This window comes from Cervus elaphus, chromosome 11 (assembly GCF_910594005.1).
Source record: "Cervus elaphus chromosome 11, mCerEla1.1, whole genome shotgun sequence".
Taxonomy (NCBI): domain Eukaryota; kingdom Metazoa; phylum Chordata; class Mammalia; order Artiodactyla; family Cervidae; genus Cervus; species Cervus elaphus.
Window position 1 is genome coordinate 746,157 of NC_057825.1, and position 26,826 is coordinate 772,982.

The window sequence follows — 26,826 nt, forward strand, 5'->3', positions numbered from 1 at the left end:
TATCATCACACACAGTCCCCCATCACACACAGTCCCCCATCACACACAGTCTATCATTACACACAGTCCCATCACACACAGCCCCCCATCACACACACGCCCATCACACACAGTCCCCCTGCACACACAGTCCCCCCGTCACACACAGTCCCCCCATCCCACACAGTCTATCATCACACACAGTCCCCCCGCACACACAGTCCCCCTATCACACACAGTCCCCCTTCACACACAGTCCCCCATCACACACACTCTATCATCACACACAGTCCCCCCCACACACAGTCTATCATCACACACAGTCCCCCCATCACACATAGTCTATCATCACACACAGTCCCCCCATCCCACACGGTCTATCATCACACACAGTCCCATCACAGAGTCCTCCCATCACACACAGTCCCCCATCACACACACTCTATCATCACACACAGTCCCCCCCACACACAGTCTATCATCACACACAGTCCCCCATCACACACACTCTATCATCACACACAGTCCCCCCATCACACACAGTCTATCATCACACACAGTCCCCCCATCACACACACTCTATCATCACACACAGTCCCATCACAGAGTCCTCCCATCACACACAGTCCCCCTTCACACACAGTCTATCATCACACACAGTCCCCCCATCACACATAGTCTATCATCACACACAGTCCCCCCATCCCACACGGTCTATCATCACACACAGTCCCATCACAGAGTCCTCCCATCACACACAGTCCCCCATCACACACACTCTATCATCACACACAGTCCCCCCCACACACAGTCTATCATCACACACAGTCCCCCATCACACACACTCTATCATCACACACAGTCCCCCCATCACACACAGTCTATCATCACACACAGTCCCCCCATCACACACACTCTATCATCACACACAGTCCCATCACAGAGTCCTCCCATCACACACAGTCCCCCCATCACACACAGTCTATCATCACACACAGTCCCCCCATCACACATAGTCTATCATCACACACAGTCCCCCCATCCCACACGGTCTATCATCACACACAGTCCCCCCGCACACACAGTCCCCCCTTCACACACAGTCCCCCATCACACACACTCTATCATCACACACAGTCCCATCACAGAGTCCTCCCATCACACACAGTCCCCCATCACACACACTCTATCATCCCACACAGTCCCCCTTCACACACAGTCTATCATCACACACAGTCCCCCCATCCCACACGGTCTATCATCACACACAGTCCCCCCCATCACACAGTCCCCTGTCAGACAGAGCACCTCAGAGAGTTAGATTCGTACTGTGTACAGAGGCTTCTGTCAATAGTTTGCTTTCATGTTTCCTCCTTCTGGTAGCTTGAGAGCTCATGTCTTTCGTGCTGTATATTTCATTGTCTGAAGGGAGCAGAGAGTGTTTTCCGAGTGCCGATGTTTTAATGTTTTTGCTCTATGTTCTGTGACCTTAAAAGCTTCCGCCTGTCTGCTCTGCACTGGCACTTCCCCAGGGTCACGTCAAGTGGACGGCGGGCTCCTCCTCGTGTTTCCGCTTCAGGGGAAGCTTTCATCACTGAGGCCTCCGTTTGCGGAGGGTTTTTATAGACACCCTTTCTCTGGATTAGGATGCTCCTTTTCTTCCTAGTTTGCTGGGTTATATCTTCAATTGTAACTACACTCACTCTTCACAAGTTATCGCGTTTACCTGAGACACTTGTGTGTCCAGTGAGAGGCTCAGGTGACTTTCCTCCCGTGCTGCAGTGTGAGCTGGGCAGACGGGCCTGCAGTTGTCAGCCGGCCTTGCTTTCTGGGACAGACTCTCCTGTGGCCTCTGGGGTTCCCCATGGCCCCTGTCTTCTCTGCGAGCCCGTGTCCTCGGGGCCTGTGGCTCGGGTCTCCCGTCTTTCCGTCCGTCCACCCGGCTCCCTGCGGAGCGGCTGCTGCCCTTTGCTCCTTGACTCTCAAGTGGCCTTGCAGGTGTGGCCACCTGGGCTCCTGCTCCCCTGGGTGTGGACCACGGTCCTGAGTCTGACCCCGAGGTCCTGCCTGAGGGCCAGGTGCTCCTCCCACCTGGACTGGGGCGGGGCCCCCCCATAGCCCCGTCCCCATTGGCGGGTCTCACGCCCACCCTCCCTGGGCCCTGATGGGAAAGAATCAGGTTCGTCTGCAGCTTCTCATGGGGGCTGGACAGGGGACGGCCCCCAGATCCGTGCAGCAGAACTTGCAAGGCAAGATGGGCTGGGCCTGCAGGCTCTGGCTGGGGCAGGGGACGGAGGTGGGGTGGGCTGGGAGGAGGTGCTGCGGAGGCTGCTGGGCTGCAGTGAGGGCGAGGGCATGGGGAGCGGGAGCCCTGACCGCAGGGCACAGAGGGTGAGGCCCAGTAGGCAGGCAGCCAGGGGGCGCTGGTGGCCACGGGCAGCTCAGAGCTGGTCCCCAGGCCCCAGCCTCAGAAGCGGCTTCCTTTCCCAAGCCCAGAGCAGGCAGCCGTGTCTTTTCCCGGACCACCGGCCCTCCTTGGCCCTAACCTGGGACCTGGCCTGAGGGCACTGACTTCCCGCTTGAGGGTGACCTGGACCCCTGCCGCCCTGGGCAGCACTGGGCTGAGCAGGCGCCCACTCCGGGACCCCACGCCCCGCTCTGCAGCAGGGAGCGGAGAAGCTTTGGGACTTGGGCCTGGGTGGGACTCGCCGAGGGCAGGACAGGGCAGAGGGAGGACAGGGAGGCAGAGGCCAGGACCACGTTGGGCCTCAGCAGGGGCCGGAGGCCAGACAGTGGGCTGTGGATGGGGGGGGTGCCCCCAGGCCGGGTCAGTACCGCAGGCCTCCCCGCTCACACGGACCAGGGGCCCACTGCGGCAGGAATGCGAGTCCGGGCTCCCTGAGCTGAGCTGGAAGCCCCGCAGTGGGCACTGCGGGAAGCCCCACTGCCTGGGGAGCAGGCCAGGCCTAGGGAGGGGCTCCCCGCCGCACGCAGTCTCTCCACAGCCCTGCCCTGTCCCCCCAGGCCAGGACCCGCGCCTGTTCCTGCAGACCCTGCAGACGCTGTGGTCCACTAGGGAGCTGCGACAGGTGAGCCGCCTCGGCAAAGGCTCTGGGGGTCACGTGGGGTTGTGGCTGGGAGACACGGCCTGCTGGACTCACGGAGCAGGAGGAGAGGGCGGTGCCACCACCAGCCGCGGGCAGCGGGGGCGCCTGCTGGGCTTCGCGGTCTGCCTCCTCTGCCGGAAGGCCTGGAGGACAGCCGTGTGTGTGGTCTGGCCGGCAAGCAGCCAGGGTCTTCCACGGCCACTGGGCCCCACACAGCAGGTCCCATGGGGGCCCTGCAGGACGACAGCTCAGCCTCAGCCCCCGGCTGGCACCAGTACTGGCCCTCGGCTGCTCCTCCGTGCACCGAGCTCCCTTGAGGCACTGAGGAGTGAGGCGGCCCTGGTCCCCGGGGGGCGCGGGCTGCAGGAGCCATGCGTGGCTGTGGGGGGGACCCATCCTCTCGGGCCAGCCTGGCCTCCCTACCCGCACCCCCCACCGACCCCGTGACCCCAGGGCCGGTGAGCTCCAGGAAGGCCACGGGCGTGCAGGGGAGGCCTGTCTGTGAGCCGGAGAGGCTCATGGGGCTTCCCAGGGCACGAGGCAGCCTTCTGTCTGGACAAGCCCCTGCAGGTCCGAGCTGCGTGGCCTCCCCCGACTCGAGTAGGCCTGTCAACAGCTGGCTCCGGTTGTTAGCTGGAGAAATCCAGTGCTTCTGCAAAAACCAGAAGCTTCTTGATTTCCCGATTCCGTGCCCCGTAGCTTTGAGGGAGACTCAGGAAGCTGGGCCACGGAGCTGTGAGGCCTTCCTGCCGAGACGCGCCTGCCTGCCGCAGGGGGGACTGCGTTTCCTGTCGGGTCGATGAAGCAGCCGGGAGAGCCGCCTGTCTGTCCCCCGCCGCCGGTCGCCGCGGGGCTCCGCCTGGGCCGGGCTGGGGGCCGGGACGTGCCTGTGAAACCCAGGTCTCCCTGGGGCGACTCGGGCAGAGCTTCCACTTCCGGACCTGTTTCCCAGAGGAGTGCCCGCTTCCTGTGCGTCAGCACGGTTTGGGCTGAGGCCCCTCCGGTCCCGCGACCCTGAGGGCAGCGCGGCCCCTGCCTGCCCCCACCCCCCAGGGCTGACTGCCTCAGGCGCTGGACGCCCAAGCAGTGGGCCCAGGCGTCTCTGCTGCCGATGCCACCAGCTTCTCCCTCCCCTCCTCTGCCCGAGTCTGTCGTCCTCGTTTGATGTTTCGGATTCCGCCTCGGATTCTGTCATCCTTTCTGCTGTCTGATTTTCACTGTCTCCCCTTGACCAGCGTGTTCTTCATTTCCAAAGAGACGCGGGGCTGTGTCTTGATACCCGCCGGCCCGTCTTCCTGGCCGGGAAGGCACCTGGTCCCTGCTCTGGCTTCTGTGGGGGCCAGGCTTGTACTGTGGTCCTTTATGTAAATGCTCCGAGTTCCCTGTTTGGGGCTGGTGTCCCGCCAGGAGAGATCACATGTTCACGCTCCAGAGCTCGCCCTGGGCCCCCGCTCGTGGCCGGCACACGCTGCCCAGTGTCATCAGACGTGCGTGAGGCCTGAGGCCCAGCCACAAGCCGGGGGCGGGGCCCCTGCGGGGCCTCGAGGGGTGGGGCAGACGTGCCCACTGCCCCCTCCCTGCCCCGGCCTCCAGGGCGGCGGCGGGAGGTGTGCTGGCCGAGCCCCTGGGCGTAAGACGAGCAGGGGGCCCGGGAGGGCGGGGGCCTCAGGGCGGTTCAGGGCTGTGGGGCGGAGCCTACAGGACTCCTGGGAGCCCTGTGAGGAGGCAGCGGGGTCCGTGGTTGAGCCTGTAAGAGGCAGTCAGCAGGGACTGGAGGGACAGGCCAAGCAGGCACAGCGCTGAGGCCTGGGGGCGGGAGGGGGCCGGGCGGGAGGCCTGAGAGCCCCCAGGGGAAATGGGGTGGGGGTGGGCGGGGGCGGCGCTCCCCACGGGGGGGCCCAGGCCTGCACCCTGGAGACTGCTGGGAACGCTCACTCCTGGGCGCAGCGCAGCCCCACGGGGCCGGAGCCCAGCGGTGCTAACAGGCCCTCTGGGGCCCTGGCCCAAGCCCACTGCAGTCGGGGGGGCTGTGCCTTCACCCCTGAATGTGAGTAGGAAGGAGGGGCTGTGCCCAGGTCCCAGCTGGGTGGGGGTCAGGAGAGGGAGGGGCCAAGGGAAGGAGGCAGGGAGGGGTCAGCCGGGGCCTCAGGGCCGGGCCTGAAGGGCTGTCAGCGTGGACGCTGCACCCAGCATGCCCAGGAGCGGGGTGAGGGGCCACGTGGCCAGGGACACCGGGCCCAGTGTGGGCGATCCCCCCACGGCCGCGGCATCTGCTTAGGGCCAGCGTGTCTTATCCTTCACTTAGGGCTGATAGCTCTTCTCTCTCATAATTTCAGACGTGTTTCTTTTCTGCCTTCGCTCCCAAGCTGGTATCTTGTCATCGTTTACTCTTGGAGCTTTGATCGCCCCGCGGTGGTCGTCACTCCCGTGGGTGTTCCCCGCGAGGCCTGCGGTTTTCACAGGGGCTCATCTCAGTGCAGCCCATCCTTTCTGGTGGCCAAGGGCCAGGCCCAGAGGCGTCCCCAGGACTGACCCCCTGAGCACACACGCAAACCCCCCGGGGGCCCCGGCCCTGTGTTGGCACCCCAAGGCAGCCTGGGGTCTCCCCTGTGCTCACTGTGCCTGGTGGCCTGGGGTCCTCACAGACAGCATCCACCCGACGCTCGAGGAAGAGTCCGCGTTTCGTCCTTGCGAGCCCTGCCCAGTGGCCAGAGAACAGCGGGTTTAAAGTCACAAGGACGTGAGTGGATGTCGCTCTAGGAGCGTCCTGGGGAGCCCACCCAGGGTGGGGCCACAGCCATGCCCCTGCTGAGACCTGCCACCCAACGGTGGCCCCTGAGCCCCAGGCTGAGCATGGCAGAGGTGTTTGTGGGGGAAAGGCTCACACAGGCAGGAAGGGGGTGACACCGGGGGTCTCGGGCCTAAAGAATGCTTTCCCAGGTGAGGGCGTCAGATGGCAGCGGGGCCCTGGTGAGGGGGTCAGAGGGCGGCGGGGCCCAGGTGAGGGCATCAGAGGGCGGCGGGGCCATGGTGAGGGCATCAGAAGGTAGAGGGCCCCTGGCCTCGCTGATGACTGCATCTCCATTGCTCAATCTTGTGGCGGGAGGGCTGAGACGCGGGCTTTGTCAGCAGGGCCCTGGGGAGGTCTTGGGACTGCGGGGAGGTCTGCACTCTCTGGGCAACACCAGAGCAGGTCCAGGCGTCCCTGGGCCCTCCACGATTGCAAGGTGTGAGCCAGACCTGCAGACCCCAGGGCGCAGCTCCTGTCTCGGCACCTGGTCGGGCGACGGCCATGTCCACGATGGTCTCAGGGAGGGTGGGGGGACTGCCTGCTCCTCGGGGGTCTCAGAGAAGGTGCGGGGGGACTGCCCGCTCCTCAGGGGTCTCAGAGAAGGTGCGGGGGGACTGCCCGCTCCTCAGGGGTCTCAGAGAAGGTGCGGGGGGACTGCCCGCTCCTTGGGGGTCTCGGGGAAGGTGCGGGGGGACTGCCTGCTCCTCGGGGGTCTCAGAGAAGGTGGGGGGGACTGCCCTCTCCTCGGGGGTCTCGGGGAAGGTGTGGGGGGACTGCCCGCTCCTCGGGGGTCTCAGAGAAGGTGGGGGGGCTTGCCTACTTCTCAGGAGTCTTGGGGAAGGTGAGGGGGACTCTGCTGCTTGGGGGTCTCAGGGAAGGTGCAAGGGGACTGCCCACTCCTCCGGGGTCTTGGGGAAGGTGTGGGGCCTGCCCGCTCCTCCGGGGTCTCAGGGAAGGTCTGGGGGGACTGCCCGCTCCTCCGGGGTCTCGGAGAAGATGGGGGGCTGCCCGTTCCTCAGGGGTCTCAGGGAATGTGGTGGGGGACTGCCTGCTCTTCTGGGGTCTCGGGGAAAGTCAGGAGGACTGACCGCTCCTCGGGGGTCTAGGGGAAGTTGGGGGACATTGCCTGCTTCTCGGGGGTCTTGGAGACAGTGCAATGGGACTGCCTGCTCTTCTGGGGTCTCAGAGAAGGTATGGGGGGACTGCCCGCTCCTCTGGGGTCTCGAAGAAGGTGCAGGGGGACTGCCTGCTCCTCGGGGGTCTCGGGGAAGGTATGGGGGGACTGCCCGCTCCTCTGGGGTCTCAGAGAAGGTATGGGGGGACTGCCCGCTCCTCAGGGGTCTCGGGGAAGGTATGGGGGGACTGCCCGCTCCTCAGGGGTCTCAGGGAAGGTATGGGGGGACTGCCCGCTCTTCAGGGGTCTCGGGGAAGGTGCGGGGGGACTGCCTGCTCCTCGGGGGTCTCGGGGAAGGTATGGGGGGACTGCCCGCTCCTCGGGGGTCTCGGGGAAGGTATGGGGGGGACTGCCCGCTCCTCAGGGGTCTCGGGGAAGGTGGGGGGACTGCCCGCTCCTCGGGGGTCTCAGGGAAGGCAGAGGGACTGCCTGCTCCTTGTGGTCTTGGGGAAGGTGCCTGGCCGTTTCTGCTCTGAGTGTGAGGCAGTGTCTCTGCCCCCAACCCCTTTCCCCTGAGTACTTTCGGTCGAGGGCCCCGTGTCTGGCAGCAGCAGGATGGGGCCCTGGAAGCTGCTGCACTGCAGGGTATCTCGGGGGAGGGTGAGCAAGCCAACCCCCAGTTGTTGAGGTCAGAGCCTCGGGCCGGCCAGGGAGCAGAGCCTGACCTCCGGAGGACGCGCCGCCTCCCTTGCCCTTCCCAGGCCTCTGCAGGTTGGCACGGGAGAGTCCATCCAGGGGCAGACTGGACACCTCAGAGGGAAGAGCTAGCCCTGCGCTCTGCCCGTCTCCGCGGTGGGGGGCTCCGTGGGCTCACAGGGTCCTCGAGGCAGCCTTCCTCCTGGCGATGCTCTGCACTCAGTGCTCTGACATCCCGGTCCCAGGACGGGGGCTTCCTGGGAAAACCTTTCTTCTCTGTGGCCTTGAGTGGGGTGGGGGGGTCTCTTCCTCCAGCCCCTGCCCTGGCCCATGGCTGCCTGCACACCCTCTGTGGGGCTGGAGGTGAGGGGCTGGCCATGCTCAGGGTCCCCGCTGGCCACGTAAAGGACACCGTGATGCTCGCCACTCCCCTGGACATGGCGGGCGGAGACACACGTGTTTGTCTCGTTCGGCTCTTACGTGTCTCTAGGAAGATAAACAGAAGGCAGGTTTCAGTTTGGGTTTCTCCTTCCTTTTCTCTGTCTCCTGTCATTTGTTAGGCCCACTGCCACGTCCCATGCATACCACTCAGGTGGTCAGGGCGCAGAGGGGTGCCACCCAGCTTCTGGCCCGGGAAGCAAGCCTGGCCTTTGCAGGGCCATCCGCCTGGATGGCGCAGCTGGCGGGGAAGGTGGGCAGCTCCACTCTGGTGGGAGGGCTGGTGGTGAGGGCTCACCACAGTGGGGCCTTGTGTCTCCACAGCTCCGGGAGGAAGCCTGGAAGGGGTTCGCCACCCTGGATGACCCGCTCGCCACTCTTCTGGACATGCTGGACGCCAGCCGGGGCTTCGGGGGGCAGGGCCCCTCACTGGAGGCCTGGGTGGCCCGCGAGCTGGAGCGCTGGCTGCAGGCACAGCCGCGCCCGGGGCCCACCCAGGTGAGCCCCGCCCTCGGCCCAGGGCCTGTTCCCTTTCACCCCGTCCAGCCCTCCACATGGGGCCCCACGCCCACCTGACCTGGCCCCGGCAGCCCACGGGGGTCACCGACGGTGGGTGGGCCTCTAACAGCCATGTGCCAGGCAGCCTCGGCTCCCTTGTCTGTGCCCCTGCTCACCCACAAAATCCACCCACCAGCCTGAGGCTTCAGGCGCTGGCCGCCCCACACTAGGCCCACCCAGGCACCATGCCCCCTGCCCACATCAGGCCTCAAGACCCTGGCCACAGCTGCCGCCTCCACTGAGGTCAGGTCTGGGGTCTCCAGGGCGACCCAGCACTGAAGCCGCTGCAGGTCCGTGCAGTCCGGCTCCTCACTGAGGGCCCCCTCAGCCTAGTGGAGCCGCTGGTCAGCATCTTCCAGCTGCAGGACGCAGACCGGAGCCCCGTGCTGGCTCACATTCACCGGCTGCACCAGGAGGGCAAGTTCAAAGAGGTGAGTGAGCCCTTCCCTGTGGCTCTGGGCCTCTCTTCCACGGGCCGGGCCTCCATGTGGGTCAGTGGGGTGGGTGAGAGCCAGGCTGGGGGCGAGACGCCCACTCTGGAAGTGTCCCCTCTACCCTGGGGGCTGTGCAGAGGCCACAGGTCTGGGGTGCAGGGGACCAGTCCCCCGGGACCAGCCCAGGTTCATGCCTGGCGTGGGGGTCCTGGGCACCCTGACACTGACCCGTTGAGAGGTCTAGACACAGCCCCCCACATCCTGCCTGGTCTACAGCATGTGCCAGGGTCCTTTCTTCCCAGGTGCCCGCCAGCCTCTCACGCTTGGTCAGCAGCGTGGGGACGCCAGGTTCTGACCCAGGAACCCACACGGCTGTGGCCCACACTCCTTTGTTATTAATTCCGAGTGTGGGCGGGGAGGGGGCGTAGGGATGGGAGAAGCTTGCCACAGTCTCTGCCCACCCAGGCCACCCAGGGCCCAGGCCAGACCCTGGGCCTGCTTTCTCCTCCTGCCCCTGCCGATTCACCCCTGCTCACCCAGCCCCTGTTGGCACAGCCTGGAGGCATGGAGCCCATGGGCAGGAGCCGAGGCCCCTCTGCTTGAGGACAGGCCCTTCCTAGAACCACGGGTCGCGGCCACGACAGGCTGGAGGACTGGCCGCTTTGCCTCTGGGCCTGGGTGTCCAGCTGTCTATAGGGTGTCTGCCTTGGAGCCAGGGGCCTGCACTCTCTCTGGGTGGGGTCCACCCGTGCCTGTTTGCTGGGCCACTCTGGACTGGGTCGGGTCAGTGGTGGGGACCCTGTGAGGGATAGACTCCCTCAGGTCCTGCCAGATCCCCGCTGTCACCATCCTGCCAGCCCCAGCCCCCCAGCCCCCACCAGGAACCAGCCCTGGCACATCACGCGTCCTTTTCAGAAGATCGGGTGTGGGGTGTCATTCCAGTGTGGGGGTCCAGAGTCTCAGCCGTGTCAGTCGCTCAGGAGCTCCCAGTGTGTGTGATGCGTGTGGCCGAGGGCGGGGAGGGCGGAGGGGTGGTGTTTTGCTCCCCTGTAGGAGGTAGGGCTGGCTCAGGGGGGCGTGTGGGCTTAGGAGTGCTGGCCTCTGGTGGGACTCCGGGGGCTTTTGGAAGCTCGGCGGTTTTGCTGATTCCTCTGTGAGCAGAGCTGGTTCTCGTTTAAGCCCAGAGGGTTCCGACATGAAGAGGAGCGCTGAAGTCGTGCTCTCGGTGTCCCTGGGCAAGGCGGGTGCTCTGGCGATAACTTCCGCTGAGGTGGGTGGGCGGGGCGGCGGCGGGAGGCCGGGCACCCGGCTGAGATCCCAGCGGCTGCTGCACCTGAGGTGCGGGCGCCCCGCTCCGAGGGGCCGCCTCCCTGGGGGATGAGTCTAGCGTCCAGGGGTCCAGAGGCCGCTCAGGACTCGCCTCCGCCACTGCCTCGTGGGGCCCGAAGGCGAGCCCACACACCAGGGGACGGTACTGCCGGCGCCCAGGAGGTCCCAGGTCCACCCCGCGCTCCCCCTCCCCGAAGGGGAGGCCCCTTGGAACGGAGGCGCGCGCCGGGCGGGCGGGCGGGCAGGCGGAGGACGCGCAGTCACAACGCGGCGGTGCGGGGCGGCCCGGCGGCCCGGCCGCGGGGAAGAGGCAGGCCGGTGTGTCGCGTCTCCTGTTACACTCGGGCCTTTCAGAGAGCGTCTGGACGGCGGAATGCGCCCCCCCTCGCGCTCCGAGGCTGGACTGGCACACAAAGAGCGCTCTTGTCCGGCGCGGGCCCCGCGTGCGAAGAAAGGCCATTGTCCCGGCAGGCGGGCCCGGCAGGCGGTGCACGCTCCAGTGCCCGCGCCGCGCCGCCGAGGGGCCGCCTTCAGGCCTGTCCGCTCGGATTAGCGGGGACTCACGGCTTCATGTGCTGCGATATTTCATGTCGAGGGCGGTGGCGGCTCCGGCCGCGTGAATGCCGGCTTTTGTCTGCCGAGTTATTTTATTTACGTTTTTTAAACAGCTTATCAAGGTAAAAAGATAGCTTTGCTTAAAAAAGAAAAAAAAAAGGCCCCTTGGCGGCAGGCCCATGGCAAGCAGTGGGGGTGGGAGGCAGGTCGGTCCTGGGGTCTGGGCACCTGCCCCGGGCCCTGCTGGCCGGTCGGGGTCCTGCGTGCCTGCCCTTCCCGCTGTCACCGCCCCAGCCCCTCTGGTCTTAGTTACTTTTCACCAAAGCCACAGTTCTGGGGCCTGAGCTGTTTCCCACTGCCCCACCCTGACCCAGCCCAGGGCAGCCCTCTTCTCAGCAGCCCACTCTTGGCCTCCTGGGTGGAGGTCAGCGATGATGGCAAGGTGCCAGGTGGCCCAGCCCTGGTCTCGTCCCCTACCCTCCTCCCACTGTGGCTCCCCAGCCTGGCCTGGGGCAGGTCCCAGGCCCCTGGCTCAGCAGGCGATTCCCCCACCCTCAGGGCCTGCGTGACGGGTGAGCCATGAGCAGCCTGACCCAACAGAACCAAGGTGGGGCTTCCTGGAGGAGATGGTTCTGCTGCCACCCACAGCCTCCAGGCCACAACCCCCAGGGCTAGGGGGCAGAGAGGACCCTTCTCAGCCAGTCCCCAGGGGAGTCCCTGGCCTTCCAGCCCCGGTGCTCCGGCCACACCCTTGTGCCCACGCAGGCCGCCTGGCCGAAAGAGGGCAGCCTGGGTGCACAGACAGCTCTGGCGGGCCTGGTCAGGGGCTGGCTGCCGTGGAGGAAGCAGGCAGGAGAGAAGGGCTCCCAGGCCCTCTGGGGGCATCACCCTGTGCCCAGGGGTGTGCACCTCTCACAGGCAGGTCTGACCACACACCTGGGTGGGCAGGGCCAGACACTGAGCACCGCCTGCCCCGCTCCGCGGCCCCGCACTCTGCCCTGCCAGTGGACGCCGGGACCAGGGCCCTGACTGCAGGCCAGCGTGTGAGCCTCCCAGGCCTGGTCGGCACAGTGGGCCCCTGGCCTTTCTGTCTCCTGGGAGGGGGAGGGAGAGGGGGAGGATGGAAGGAGAGAAAAGAGGGAGGGAGGGGGGTGTGGCCTACAGAGAAGGGTCTGGGGCGGTGGACTCTGCAGACTGTCCTCCTGCTGCTCTGAGGGGCAGTGCCTGGCCCGCCCTTGCCCCCACCGGACCAAGACCTGGGCCATTACCCCAGGCTGCCCCTCCAGTCTGAGGCTGGTTCTGGGGCTCAGAGTTCTTGGATGGGGGTGGCCTGCTGAGGAGCCAGACCCTCGGGTGATGGAGGCCAGCTGCCCTGGAGAGTGGTGAGGAGTCAGGGGCTCCCCTTGCTGCCTCTGCCGTCCTCTCCCAGGCCACTGCCCAGGGCCTGGCCTGGAGCGCAGAGGGTCCCAGGCCCCCAGTCCTCCCGCCCACGCCCCTTCTCCAACCCGCCTGTCCTGAGGGAGCCTGGGTCCAGATGCTGGCCCTGCGGGAGCCTGGAAGCCAGGATGCTGGTGGCGGGGCTCTAACGGGGTCTGAACGTGGTGTGTCCAGTGTGTGCACTCCACCCTTCTGGGCGGGTTCCAGAGCCCCCTCAACTTCCTGAGGGTCTCTTACCCAGAAGAGGTCAGAGCATCCAGTGAGGCTGCAGGGACACCTGGCCCCGCCCCCAGCCCTGCACCCGCTCCTCCACCCGGCTGGCCCCAGCCCCGCCCCAGGCCTTCGTCCCCTTTCCTGGCCCACCACCTCCCCTATTTTTGCCTTTCCCCCTCCCCCAAGCCCCGCACCCCTCTCCCCTGGCCCTGGGCCCCCCGGGGCCTGGCTGAGGCTGAGCTCCTGGATTCCGGCCAGGCCGCGGGGCGCCGGGTCAGCGCCGCGCAGGGAGAGTCCCCCAGCCCCGCGCCCCCCGCCCCGCGATCCCGGCCTCTGCCGGAGCTCCTTTCCCAGGCCGCTATTTTGGGCCTTTCTGTGAGCTGCGGGGGGCGGGGCCGGGCCGCCTGGCCAGTTATTTTTGCTCATAATGGGAGCGCGATGTATGGAAATTATTAATAGCAGCGCGGCCTGCTACGTGCGGGCGCTCAGGGCCGCCCGGTCTTCTTTGCAGAGTCCGGGGAGGGTCGCGCACCCTGCCCCATCTGAGGGACTGCCTGCGAGCCCGTGGCTTCAGAGCCACTTACTCTATGGATCCCAGGGCAGCTCTCTGCATGCCCCCGATGCACCGAGCACCCGGCCTGCCGCCCTGGGCCTGGGGTCAGCCCGCTCCATCAGACAGACTCTGAGTCGCTTTGGGGCGCACGCTGTGGCTTGTGGAAAGCGCTCAGAGGTCGGGAAGAGCCTGGCAGGTCAGGGCTGCAGTCCCTCAGGCGTCCAGAGCGCACAGAGCCCCACCGGCCCTCCCTGGGGGTACTGTGAATAACTGTGCCGGGCACATTCCTGGGCCGGTGGGGGAGCCTCTGGGAGGAGTGGGGACAGCAGTCCACACCCTGCCAGGCTCCGTGGGTGGGTGATGGAGGCCCTGCCCCTCCCTCCATCCACCCTCTCATCAGCAACCCCTGACCCAGGCCCCCTGCCCAGCAAGCACCTCGAGGCCCCATCTACATTGAACCCTAGCTGGGTGAGGGGGGACACAGGGGTCGTTCCAGCCACCCCACAGCACACATGGAGCCTGGCTTGGCACAGGGGCCTGTGGACTGGGATGCTTCCTGGTTCCAGGCCCCTTGGCCTGAGGCCACATGGCTGGAACTGAACAGGCCAGTGGCTGCCCCTACAGTGACTGGAGGCACCTGGGGGCCATGGGGAAGGGCGGGAGCCCCTTGGGTACAGTCCTCACCCCCGGGGCACTGCCCATCCCCTGGCCCCGTGTAATCCTGACCCTCTGTGTTTCCCAGGCCATCGTGCTGGGCACGAAGCTGCAGCTGCAGGCAGATCTCGACGTGGAGAAGGTGAGAGTCTTTCTCATGTAGATCAGATCATGTCTAAGCCTCCAGAAGCATGGTTTAGGGAGGGTCCCCACCACTGAGCTGTGGGCTTTGTTCCCACAGGTGGAGCTGAGGTGCTGGAGGGCAGGGGTCACATGTGACCACCTGATTATGTGAGGAGGGCCAGGGAGGGGCCAGTGAGTGCCTGTGAGCCATCACAGGCTGGTATAGCAAGCTCAAAAAGCTGCCAGTCACTAGGGGCGTGCCAAGCTCTGGGGTGGCCTGAGGGGTTCTCAGGAGTGGGCGCCCCCATGAGGACTGTGCGCCTAGAGCCCTGGCCTGGCAGATGGGCCCACGACCGTCTGGTCTCCACACAGCCACGTGGGGGAGGGGAGGGCAGGTGAGGAGATTTCTGGGCACCTTTAGAGGTCTGGTTCTTCCAAGGGGGGTGGCCAGTATCTTCCAAGGCCCAATACCATGGCCAGGGGCTCCCTTGGGGCTTCCCAGGAGCTTGGGCAGCTTAGGGGATCTTGTGAGCGTGCACCAGGGCACGTGCTGGAGCCATCTTGACACAACCAGCATTTCTGGGCCACCAGGGCCGCGGCCGGTGGTTGATCTCCACCCTGCTCCTCCTCCTCCCCAGCCCACAGCACCCCCCCACTGGCTCAGGGACAACAGGGCTCCCCCAGGAGCCCCCAGGCCTGTTTGAGCCTCTAATCCTTCACAGTGGAGATGAGGGTGACCACAGAGCCCCCCAGGGATGGCCTAAGGAGCACCAGGGCCTGTGTGTGTATGTGTGTGTGTGAGCATGGGTGTGTGTGTATGTACATGGGTGTCTGTGTGTGCACATGGGTGTGTGTGTGCACATATGGATGTGTGTGTGAGCATGGATGTCTGTGCATGGGGGTGTGTGTGCACACACATTGGGGGTGTACACACATGGGTGTGTGTGTGCATGTGTGTGTGAACATACATGGATGTGTGCATGTGTGTGCACTCAGGAGTGTGTGTGTGCACTGGGGGGGTGTGCGTGTGTGTGTGCACTGAGGGATGTGTGCACACATGGATGTGTGTGTTGTGCATGTGTGTGCGCACTGGAGTGTGTGTGCACACACATGGGTGTGTGTGTGCACATGTGTGTGCACTGGAGTGTGTGTGCACACACATGGATGTATGTGTTGTGCATGTGTGTGTGCACTGGGGGTGTGTGAATACACGTGGATGTGTGTGTGTGTGCGTGCACTGAGGGATGTGCACACACATGGATGTGTGTGTTGTGCATGTGTGTGTGCACTGGAGTGTGTGTGCACACACATGGATATGTGTGTGCACGTGTGTGTGCACTGGGGGTGTGTGAATACACGTGGATGTGTGTGTGTGTGTGTGCACTGGGGGTGTGTGCACACACATGGATGTATGTGTTGTGCATGTGTGTGTGCACTGGGGGTGTGTGAATATATGTGGATGTGTGTGTGTGTGTGTGCACTGAGGGATGTGCACACACATGGATGTGTGTGTGTGCATGTGTGTGTGCACTGGGGGGGTGTAAATACACGTGGATGTGTGTGTGTGCACTGGGGTGTGTGAATACACGTGGATGTGTGTGTGTGTGTGTGTGCAGGGGCCCGGGCGTGGGGCATGGCTAGGCGCAGTGGGTGGGCCTTCAGACTGCAGCGGGGCCCCTGAGCCCCCCAGGGGAGGCGAGTTGCACAGACCAGCCTCTGGGCCCTTTGGCACCGACACCCTGGCCACTCCCTGTGCTGGGCTGGCGGTGAGTCTGGGTCTCAGCTGCGCCGGAGCCGTGGCCTGAGTGGGTGTCTCCCCGCAGATGTGTGTGCCCCTGCTCCTGCAGGACAAGGTGGACCTCGTAGAGCGCTACGTGGACAGCTTGCCCCACCTCCAGCGGAGGCTGCTGACCCTCATGGACTCCTGGTGCCAGCCCGGCTTTGACATCAGGGTCGTCACCAGGTGAGCTCCACGGGGCCCAGGGTGGGGGTGGGGCTCGACGGGCAGCAGGCCTGTGGGGGAGCCGCCACACACCCCGCCCCGCCCGCCTTCACCCCGCTGAGTCCCAGCCAGTCAGCAAGGGGCCTGCTTCTGGAGCCAGGGGCCTGACTCCGGCAGCCACGCTCAGAGGGACCTAACTGCTGTGAGTCAGACAGAAATAGTTCTCCCCCGGGGGCCCCTTCCTTCCACGGTCCTGAGGTCGCACCTCTCATCCAGGCACTGACCCCTCTGTTCCTTCCTTTGTCTAATTAACCTGTATGGAGTGCTGGCAGTTACAGAGAAAAGGCAGCATGCCAGCAGGGAGCCCACATGTGTGCGTGCATGTGTGTGTGTGTGTGTGCATGCATGCGTGTGTGTGTGTGTGCGCCTGCATGTGCATGTGCCTGTGTGTGTGCATGTGTGTGCGTGTCTGTGTGTGTGACACCAGGGTGTCACCTGCGCATGGGCATCTGGAAGAAGGGCTTCCTTCCGCCTCCCTGGGGGTGGGTGAGGGGAAGTGGCGCTGAGGCTGCCCAGGCTCCCTGGGCACCTGTCCGTCAGCAGGCGGCAGCACTGGTCCCACGTCTGGGTGCCCTGTCCTGGCACCACACAGCCCTGACCGTCTCACTTGAGAGTCAGGCCTTGGGCTCTGGTGGCAGGTCTCCCGGGGCCCTCCCTTCCCTGGAGCCATTGGGCAAGTCACTCCCATTTCTGGGTTTGTTTTCTCATCCATAAAATGGGGCTGATTCTGTCTCTAGGGGCCGCTGTGACTTCAGCTCCTATGGGACGGACAAAGCAGCAGGCCAGGCACGTGGCACATGGCTGCCATTGCTCTCATTATGTGTCAGAAACGAGAGGGAAACAGGTGGAGCAATAAGTGTGTGCAGATGGGGACGAAGGGAGACACAGGCAAGAAGTGGGAGGATCCTCAGGGTTAGATTTAACTGCAGATATTGTCTTAAATTAATGATTTTTTAAAAGATGTTCTCATTCTATGCCCTGAAAGGGTTCAGAAGCAGTGTCACCCTGTAGGAATGAGCACATCCAGCAATGAGATCTTGGCTCCTAGGGAACATTCTTCACTAAAAGAAACACAGGCTCTGTGGGGAATAGACTAAGAATGGAAACAGTAATAGAGTAAAAGACGGTAGCAGAGCACAACACCTTGGATTCGTAAACACGCAGGAGTCTTTAGGCTCAGATGGCTTCACTGGTGAATCCTTCAGACATTTAAGGAAAAACAGTACCAGTCTTACAAAAGTTCTTTCAGAGACTATAAAAAGAAAGAGCACATTCCACCATGTTTTATGCAAGAAGATGGGGAGGAAAGCTCTCCTTTACTCTGTTGTGCCAGCTAATACATGGAAAGGAACAATCAAGTTCGGAATCTCCATCTTGTAACTCCCAGTAAGATAACTGATTTAGGCACAACAGTGATAAAGATGATAAAGAGATGCTAAGAAAGGAAGATACAAATACAGATCTCCCATATCGGAAAAGAAAAGGATAACATCACTACAGACTCTAGAGACAGTAAATGATAATAAATGTTTACAACAATGCAAGTATATTTGACAGCTTAGATGTAATAGACCAAATTCTTGCAAAGCATAGTTGACAAAACCAAAAAATAGAAAATTTGAGTAGTCCTTTGTAGTTGTTCAGTCACTCAGTCGTGTCCAACTCTGCAACCCCATGGACTGCAGCACGCCAGGCTTCCCTGTCCTTCACCATTCAATTAAATAAATTGAATCTGTAGTTTAAAACTTCACCACAAAAAAACTTTAGGCTAAGATGGCTTCACTAGTGAATTCCTTCAAACATTTAAGGAAGAGAGCATATCAATCTTACAAAAATTTTTTTCAGAGACTATAAAAAGAAAGAGCACATCCCAGCATGTTTTATCAGCTAGTTTAAGCCTTGGTACTAAAACTTGAAAAGGACATTAGGAGAAAGAAAAGTTATACTCCAGTGTATCTCATGAGCACAGATGCAAAAATACTAAAAAAAAAAAACAATTATCAATCAAATCAATTGACATGTTAAAGTGTTAATCAAGAAAAATGAATATACAAACTCAGAGTGTGAGATAATATTAGCAAATTCACATCTGGTAAAGGACTGTTATCCAAAAATACAGAAAGTTCTCTTAAAACTCAGCAGTAAGAAAACAAACAACCTGATTTAAAAGGTGGACCAAAGACCCAAATAGACGCCTCACCAGAGAAGATACACAGATGATGCATAAGCCCATGAAAAGATGCTGTACATCATATGTCATCAGGGAAATGCAAATTGAATCATGAGCACGCACCCCTATTAACATGGACAGAAGCTCACACCACGCACCCCTGCTAGAAGGGACAGAAGCTGACGCCACGCACCCCTGCTAGAAGGGACAGAAGCTCACACCACGCACCCCTGCTAGAAGGGACAGAAGCTCACACCACGCACCCATGCTAGCATGGACAGAAGCTGACGCCACGCACCCCTGCTAGCATGGACAGAAGCTGACACCACGCACCCCTGCTAGCATGGACAGAAGCTGACACCACGCACCCCTGCTAGAAGGGACGGAAGCTGACACCACCACCCCTGCTAGGATTTTGGACAGAAGCTGACGCCACGCACCCCTGCTAGCATGGACAGAAGCTGACACCACCACCCCTGCTAGAAGGGACAGAAGCTGACACCACGCACCCCTGCTAGAAGGGACAGAAGCTGACACCACGCACCCCTGCTAGAAGGGACAGAAGCTGACACCACCACCCCTGCTAGGATTTTGGACAGAAGCTGACACCACCACCCCTGCTAGCATGGACAGAAGCTGACACCACCACCCCTGCTAGCATGGACAGAAGCTCACACCACGTACCCCTGCTAGCATGGACAGAAGCTCACACCACGCACCCCTGCTAGGATTTTGGACAGAAGCTGACACCACGCACCCCTGCTAGCATGGACAGAAGCTGACACCACCACCCCTGCTAGAAGGGACAGAAGCTGACACCACCGAGTGTTGGTGAGGATGTGGAGCAACAGAAACTGTCATCACTGCAGGTGGGGATGCAAAATGGTGTGGCCACTTTGCAGGACAGTTTGGTGGCTTCTTACAAAACTAAGCACATTTTCATGTTATGACAACCCATCATGTTCCTTGGTATTTACCCAAAGGCACTGAAAACCCCTGTCCACACAAAAACCTGTACTTGAGTGCTCATAGCAACACTATTCATAGTTGTCAAAGCCTGGAGGGAACCGAGATGTTCTCCAGTAGCTGACATGTGGGCATGCTAAGTCACCCAGTCGTGTCTGACTCTTTGCAACCCTACAGACTGTAGCCCACCAGACTCCTCTGTCCATGGGATTCTCCAGGCAAGAATACTGGAGTGGGTTGCTATGCCCTCCTCCAGGGCATCTATCCAACCCAGGGATCAAACCCGCATCTCTTACGTCTCTTGCATTGGCAGTCAGGTTCTTTACCACTATCACCACCTAAGAAACCCCCAGTAGCTGGAGGGATAAGTAAACTGTGGCCCATCAACACAGCTGAATACTATTCAGAGCTAGAAGGACACGTGCTGTTAAGTCATGAAAGGATACTTGGGAAACTTAGATGAAGATTACAAAGTGAAAGGAGATTCCTGCTGCGTGACATTCTGGAACAGGGGCCAAAATGCAGACAATCAGAGGATTAGGGATTGGGGCTGGGGCTGGGGCTGGGGTCTCAGGTGTGTACACACGTGTGCCTCCGTCGGCTGTGCACACACGTGTAGGTCTCTGGCCTGTTCCACTGCTCTGTCTGTACCACCTGTTTGACCGCTGTGGTCTTGTAGCAGCCCTGAGTCAGACAGGTGAGCCTCCCATGCTTTTCTTCTCTGTCAAAATTGTTCTTGTCTTATTCTGGACCCTCTGCATTTGTATATGGATTTTGGGATCAGTTTGTCAGTTTCTACCCCAAAAAGCTGCCTGTGCAGAGGGACCCAGTCAGGGCTCGGGGAACTCTGGCCAGCCTGCCTGGAGCCCAGAGGAAGTAGAAGAGCACTTGATGAGTATGAAAGCTGTAACTGAGATCTTCAGAGAGATTCCGTGTCCAGGATAAACCCCACAACTGTGCAAAGAGTGCCTTCGGGACTCAGAGCAGACTTGTCCATAGAAACGTGATGGCAGGATGGGACTGGAACTCTCAGTAAAAGGTTTGGAAGATAAACCTGAAGATTCTTCCTAGCCTTTCCAAAGAAGGAAAATCAGAGAGGAAAGGTTTAAAAAAAAAAAAAAAAAAGCCAACAGATTTTGTCAAGAACACCCAGCATCCAAATAATGGGGATTCCAGAAAGAAAGAGGGAAATGTGGAGGAATTCACTCCAGACACAGTCCTGAGTGGATGGAGAGAGACCCACACCAAGGACCAGGACTTGAACCCTCAGAAAGAGTAGGAGTCGGGCTCCGGGTTCCTGGAGCAGCAAATGTCCAGTGCAAATGGAGAGTTGCTTCTGCCGACCAGCCCTCCAGTGCAGTGTGAGTTGAAGGGCACCATACCCAGGTCGATTCCTGGCCCCAGGGAGCTGCCCGCAGAGTCACTTGGCTGCAGTCTGGAGGCAGGAGAGGTGCAGGGCGCCCTGGACAGGGAGGGGCTGTCCCCTTTGCGGTGGGGAGGGGAGTGACTCCGTCCTCATGACAGGTGGCTAAGGCAGCAATCAGACCAGCAAGGATTACCCCACCACCAGTCATACTTGCATGGCTATAATTCTGTGAAAGCAGCTGGCGCCCAACAAACTGGACCAAGGATGTCGTTGTCTGGGGAGGGGAGCCTTCCATGCTGAGGCCTCCGTGGAGAACGCCTAGAGCTGAATCCTCCAGAGGCCACCATGCCAGGCGGTTCCTGGAAACACGGGACAGATCTAAGCCATCTCAGAATTGTTGAGCGGGGGGCTGTGATGGGCTGCCTTCCTCTGAGCCTTGAGGAAAACTTGGCTTCTGAACTGTGCACATGTATGATGATGCTGATGAAAATTAAGACCTTGAAATGCATCAGCCGAGAGAAAGCAGTGCTGACCAGAGCTGCGTCTCTCCCACAGGCGGTACCCGCACGTGCGCCTGCGGCTGGAGAGGCTGAGCCCCAGAGCCCTGGGTCGGCAGGTGCTGCGGCTGCTGGAGCAGTTCGGCCTGGATCCGGGTGAGTGAGCCCCCAACGTGCTGCTCGGGGGCAGGAGCTGGGCGGGTGCTGCTGGGGGTCCAGGGCCCACCACCTCCCAGTGTTCGGTCTGGTCAGTGTCCGTCCAGGTCTCCTTGCTACACTTAGCAGCCTCTCTGCCCTTCTGGGGAGCCCCCGGGGAGTCTGGGCCCCATGGGTGAGGACCGCCGAGCCTGCATGGCACTTGCGCCCCTCCCCCACGGCGAGCACAGCGCCCTCATCCTGCGTCTCAGGGGAGCAGTCTTACTGACAGTGTCTTTAGCTTCACTTCATGATCATGGAAGTTCTTCTCACTTCCGGTCTGTGAGTGTTCATCAGAAACAGAGGTGGAATTGTGTCAGATCCTCTTTTTGCGCCTCTTGGGAAGATGCCGTGTGTTTCCCCTTTTGGTCTGTTAATGTGATGGGTTGCATTGACTGATTGCATAATGCTAAGTGATCCTCACGTGTCTGCTGTGGCTGAGTCTCCGCCAAGTTTACACTACCAGGTCTGGCTTGCCAACCTTGCTTTAACTTAAAGGACTTTGCGTCTGTGTTCGTAGCTGAAGCTGGACTCAGACTTCATCTTCCTGAGATGTCTGTTTCCAACTTCGTGTACAGATGACGCTGGCCTCTGAAAACAGTGGGTGTCCTTTCTTTTCACGGAGGGTGTTTGTAAAAGTTGGACTTCTTTCTTCCTGAGAAGTTTGGTGGAAATGACCTGTGAATCTAGATTGCCTTTCCTTATGGAAACAGGACTCTTGACTCAGCTGTGGATCTTTTCAAGGACTTTGTCTGTTTCACTTATGGTTCCAAACGTACTGCCATAAAGTGTCCCTAATACCCTTTCTTTCTTATGGCTGAGTGATATTCCACTTGTGTTTATAACAGGGCTGCTTTGTACATCCATCTGTGGGTAGACACTCGGGTGGCTTCCATGCCTCTGGGGTCGTGGGTGACTCTGCAGTCAGCGTAGGGGTGCAGATACCTTTTGGAGGCTGTGATTCCATAGCCTTTGAATAAACACCCAGAAGTGGAATAGCTGGATCGTATGGTAGTTCCATGTTTAATTTTTTTTGAGGAACCTCCACAGCGTTTTCCATAGTAGCTGCAATGATTTGCATTCCCATCAACAGCGCACAAGGGCGCTTCCCTGGCGGCGCAGTGGTTAGGGCTCTGTACTCCCCCCGCAGAAGGCACAGGTTTGATCCCTGGTAGAAGAACTATTATCCTGTAGGCTGAGCAGCCAAAAAAGAAAAGCACAGGGGCTCCCCTTCCCCCACATCCTTGCCAGCGTTTGTTATTTGTTCGTTTTGATGTGGCAGTTCTGACAGGTGTGAGGTGGTGCCTCTTTGTGTTTTGACTTGTGCTCCCCTGGAGATTAGGGATGTTGAACATATTTTCTTGGCCTGTCGACCATCTCTGTATCTTCCTTGGGAAAATGTCTCTTTAGTTCCTCTGCCTGTTTTTTAAATTCGGATTATTTGGCGGGTTTTTTGCTACTAAGTTCTATGAGTTCTTTACATAGTCTGACTATTAACCTCTTATCTTTACATAGTTTGCAAATATTTTCTCCCACTCCAGATATTTCCTTTCATTTTGTTGCTACTGATTTTGTTGCCCTGATTTTTGTGTTTTTGATCTTGTCAGTTGTATGCCCTGCTCAACCCACTAACTGAATCTTAGGCCTTTCTTCTTGAATATATACCCCAAGTTTCAATATGTATTACTTTTATTATTGTTCAGCTCAAGACGTTTTTAATTTCCATTATAATTTTTTTTTCTTTTACCTGTAGAGGAACTTGCAGTGTGTTTGTAATTTCCAAGCTGTGACATTTTTGGTTTTCTCTTCATCTCACAGTGATTAGAGGCCATGCTTGCTGTGATGTCAGCCCTCTGATTGGGTTGAAATGTGTTGTTGAGAAGAAATCTAGCTTCTCACCTTTGGAAGCAGCCTCTCATCTTCTGGCCACTTTTAGTCTCTTCCCTTTGTCTTTGGTGTTCTGCAGTTTCGCTGTGAGGAGACTCATTAGAGGTTTATCTTTATTGTTTTTGCTTGGGATTTATGGGACTTGGGGATCTATGGATCGGTGTCTTCAATCCGTCCTGGGAGGTTTTGGTCATTATTTCTTTTGGAGATCGCCTGTTCCCCCTTCCTTGCTCTGGTCTCTTCCCAGGACTCTGCACATATGTTGAGTCCACGCCGTTTTTGCTCTGCGGCTGCCCTTCTGCCGTGGGCCTCTGAGTGGGCAGACCCTGCGCTTTCTGTGGGAGGGCGGTCAGACGTGATGCAGGGTGAGCACTGCTCGCCCCTCTGCCCTGAGTGCACCCAGCCCTCTACCTGGGCCTGGATCCCGATGGAGCCCCCAGGCATCTGGCAGAGTCAGCAGGACCCGCCCGAGGTGGGTGGCTGAGTCTGGCTCACTTGCCACCTTTTCCTTTAAAAGATCTGCTTCCCAGAGGGGTGTGTGGGCTTAGATGAACCAGGCAGTGCAGAGGAGGTCTGAAGGTGATACTGTATCCATAGGCTTTTGACAAAGTATCTTATTGGTAAAATGATGTGTAACATTGTAGAAACTTCAGGAAAGCTGGTTTCTGTCTCCACTGGAAGGAGACTTAATTCTGTAATAGTTCTGGCTGCTTTTTCCCCCTTTCCTGACCATCCCTTCCTGCTGAGCACTTCATTCATCCATCCCTTCCTCCTGCAGTCTTGTCCCCAGCAGCCTATGGGGCACATGGTCCCTCGATGTCCTGCGTTCCTGCCTCAGCTGGAAAGGGGAGGGAAGGCTGCAGGGTGGTGGGCAGGCCCTGGCCCCAGGCAACCCTGACCTCTGCACTCCCGGACAGCGTCCCTGCAGTGAGGGTGCTCCCTGAGGACGTGCCCCTGTGACTGGGGCGGCCACACCTCTCTAGAACAGGGGGTCCTGGTCAGGGTCTGGTGGAGGCCTGAAGGTAGGCAGGCTCTGTGGTCAGCACCCCGCCAGACCACCAGGCTTCGAGGACAGCTGACCCCGGGAGGGAGGAGCAGCAGCTGGCAAGAGGACAGGGGGTGAGTGGACAGTGGGCACCCTTCCCGGGCCTCCGTGGACTCTGAACAGAATGTGAAGGTGTAGCTGACAGGTCAGCGTAATTTGTAAACACAGAGCAGGATGGGCCCCTTTCTCTAGAAACGCGTGCTGGGGCATGGGGAGAAACAAAAGTGCCAGCTGCCTGGAGAGAATGGAGGAAAGCCCCGAGAGGTGGCTCCAGGAGACCCCAAGGGAGGGCAGGCCGGGGCGCCCTCCTTTACAGCCAGAGTGAAGGCCACTCGCGAGGAGTGTGCCGGGTGGGAGGGCAGGAAGACAGCGGGAGCCCCCGCGCCCGGCCCACACGCGCTTGTCCACCCAGCCCGGCTGGAGCACACCCTCTCTTTCAGCCCTGTGTCCCAGCGTGCTCGCTCAGCAGCGCCTGGCTGCCCTGCGGTACCTGTGCTACAAGCGGCTGGTGGAGGTGCGTGGACCGGGGCGGGGTGGAGGGAGCGCTAAGCGAGGCCTGCTCTCTGCTCCCGGAGCTGCTGAAAGGAAAGCTCACACTGGTGTCCACTTTTGCAGAGAACCATGTCCCAGGAGAGCTGGGCTGAGCTGGTGCAGGTGAGCTTGGAGGCCCCGGCACATGATGACCCGCCGTGGGGCAGGGTGGGATACAGTCAGAACGGCCGAGGGCCCAGGATCCTCCTTCCCCTCCCCATGGACAGAGCTCCCAGGTGCTGGGTGCGGAGAGGTTCACCAAGAGAAAATTCTAGACTGTCCTCAGGCGCCCTGTTTGTCATGGCTCTGTGATCTGAGGCCTGGGGTGCCCACGGACCCTGAGAAGGAGGCAGCTGCCCCTTGGGGTGATACAGGGACACAGAGGGCCGGACTGAAGGTCCAGTCCCAGGCTGGGGTCTGTCATCCCCTTAGGACACTGGCCTGCAGCCTTTGTCCCCAGTCCTGAGCAGGAGGCAGGGGTCATCACGGTGCAGAACCATCCCCAGCTCCAGGCAAAGTGGCCTGGGAGGAAGGTGGGCTCTCCGGGGACTGGGGGGCCGTGTGCAGGGCAGTCCGCAGTGGCGGGGAACCGGGGCCCTCCCCACCGAGTGCCCGCGCGGGGGTCTGCCAGCGGGGGGCAGTGCTGAGCCAACCCGCGCCTGCCCTCCCCCCACCCCGCGTGGCGGGCCAGGGCCGGTGAGTCATCAGAGAGGAACGCGGACCCGGGCAAGGCCCGGAAGGCCGGTCCCCCCTGGGTGCCAAGGCCGAGCCGGCGGAAGGGCAGCGGACATCCTGAAGAATGTGGAGGGGTTTCCACATATTGTCGTCCACGTGGGAACCTGCAGCTTGCGGGAAGCGGCCGCCGAGGCTGCCGGGGACAGAGCTGCGTGGGGAAGCGGCCCCGCCTGCCGGCCGGCAGGGACTCCTCAGAGGTGGGGTCCACTGCGGCCTGTGGCCCCGAGGATGCAGGCGGTCTGTGGGATGGAGCCCCCACCCCCACCAGGACCTCTATAGGCCGTGTGGGCCTTCATACAGAGGGACAGACAGACAGGAGACGTGGCCTTGTGAGCCCGCATGGCCCCTGCCTCCCCAAGGGCAGGTGGAGGCCCTGCGGACTCCCCCTCCCCCAGCACAGCAGTGCTGCGGGGAGATGCAGGCGGAGAGGAGGGCCCGGGAGAGGACGCCAGCTCGGTCACCGTGGAGCCTGTCATGGGGACTGCTGGTCTCCAGAGGACAGCCTCCACCTTGTGAAGGGCTTCAGGGCCTGAGAGAGGAGGTGGGGGCCAGGTGTGAGGGGGAGTTTGGGGCCAGGCGTGAGGGGGAGATCAGGGCCAGTCTGAGGGGTGGTCTTGGTCTGGGGGCTGACAGGATGGGCCCACCCCCTTGGGGCCGACCCTGTGGAGCAGCCCACACCCCATCCCCCAGGGCCTGGTGGGGCAGGACGAGTGGCTGCAGGAGCAGCTGCTACAGCTGCTGGCCTCTCAGGATGACGTGGCCATGGCCGCCCAGTGTGCCCTGGACCTCTCGTTGCCTGAGGAGCGACTCCCAGCCACAGTAGTGGCAGAAATGAGCCAACTCAGGCTCCAGGAGAGGTGAGCATCCCCCAGCCTCGGGGGGAGGGGAGCCAGAAGGAGGACATGCCCTTGGGCACCGCCCGTTGGAAAGTGACTGGGGGCTGGGGGTTAGAAGCAGGGAGGGCCAGGAGGGGCGCGGGGCACGTGAACGGCGTGCAGACACACAGGCACATCCTGGCCCTCCTCGGGTTCTGGCAAGGACCCAGCAGCCAGTGCCTCAGCCGGGCCACATGCCCCCCCGGCGAGGACCCAGTGTGCGAGGACAGAGGCATGGGAAGCAGGCCCCGAAGGCCCCGGGCACATGCCAGCCTTGAGGGCTCTCCAGCCCTGCAGTCAGCTGGGGATGTCCAGGGGGGCAGCAGAGGCTCTGCAGCTCTGCTCCTCCCCAGGACGGCCAAGGCACCTTCAGAGCACAGGCGGGACGACTGCTACCAGCTGCCCATCGCCAGGGAGGACATCTACTTCCTGGCCTCCTGGGAGGACCTGGCCAGGCATGAGGACGCGCTCCTGCAGGTGTGTGCCCGGCTCTCTCGGACGGCTGGCGCCCGGCGCTGCTCACCACAGCCTCTGGGGGCTCTGGCCACACTGGCACGCCCAGGGCCGGGCCAGCCC

General features: G+C 61.0%; 1 protein-coding gene across 18 annotated transcripts in view; it reads left to right on the forward strand.

The window, feature by feature from the left end:
* The window catches only part of EXD3 (exonuclease 3'-5' domain containing 3), an 84,072-nt gene that overhangs the window by 27,730 nt on the left and 29,516 nt on the right, over window positions 1-26,826 (forward strand). For 9 of the 18 annotated variants that reach the window (XM_043916217.1, XM_043916220.1, XM_043916221.1 and 6 more), the window contains exons 4-13: window positions 3,004-3,068; window positions 8,450-8,623; window positions 8,947-9,114; window positions 13,947-14,000; window positions 15,805-15,944; window positions 21,041-21,138; window positions 24,550-24,623; window positions 24,725-24,763; window positions 26,066-26,232; window positions 26,604-26,727. In XM_043916217.1, coding sequence (XP_043772152.1) covers window positions 3,004-3,068; window positions 8,450-8,623; window positions 8,947-9,114; window positions 13,947-14,000; window positions 15,805-15,944; window positions 21,041-21,138; window positions 24,550-24,623; window positions 24,725-24,763; window positions 26,066-26,232; window positions 26,604-26,727 — 1,103 coding nt within the window. Of the gene's footprint in view, window positions 1-3,003; window positions 3,069-5,422; window positions 5,827-8,061; window positions 8,193-8,449; window positions 8,624-8,946; window positions 9,115-10,979; window positions 11,124-13,946; window positions 14,001-15,804; window positions 15,945-21,040; window positions 21,139-24,549; window positions 24,624-24,724; window positions 24,764-26,065; window positions 26,233-26,603; window positions 26,728-26,826 lie in introns of those variants that run through there. The other 9 variants (XM_043916209.1, XM_043916211.1, XM_043916210.1 and 6 more) reach the window with 7 other exon arrangements.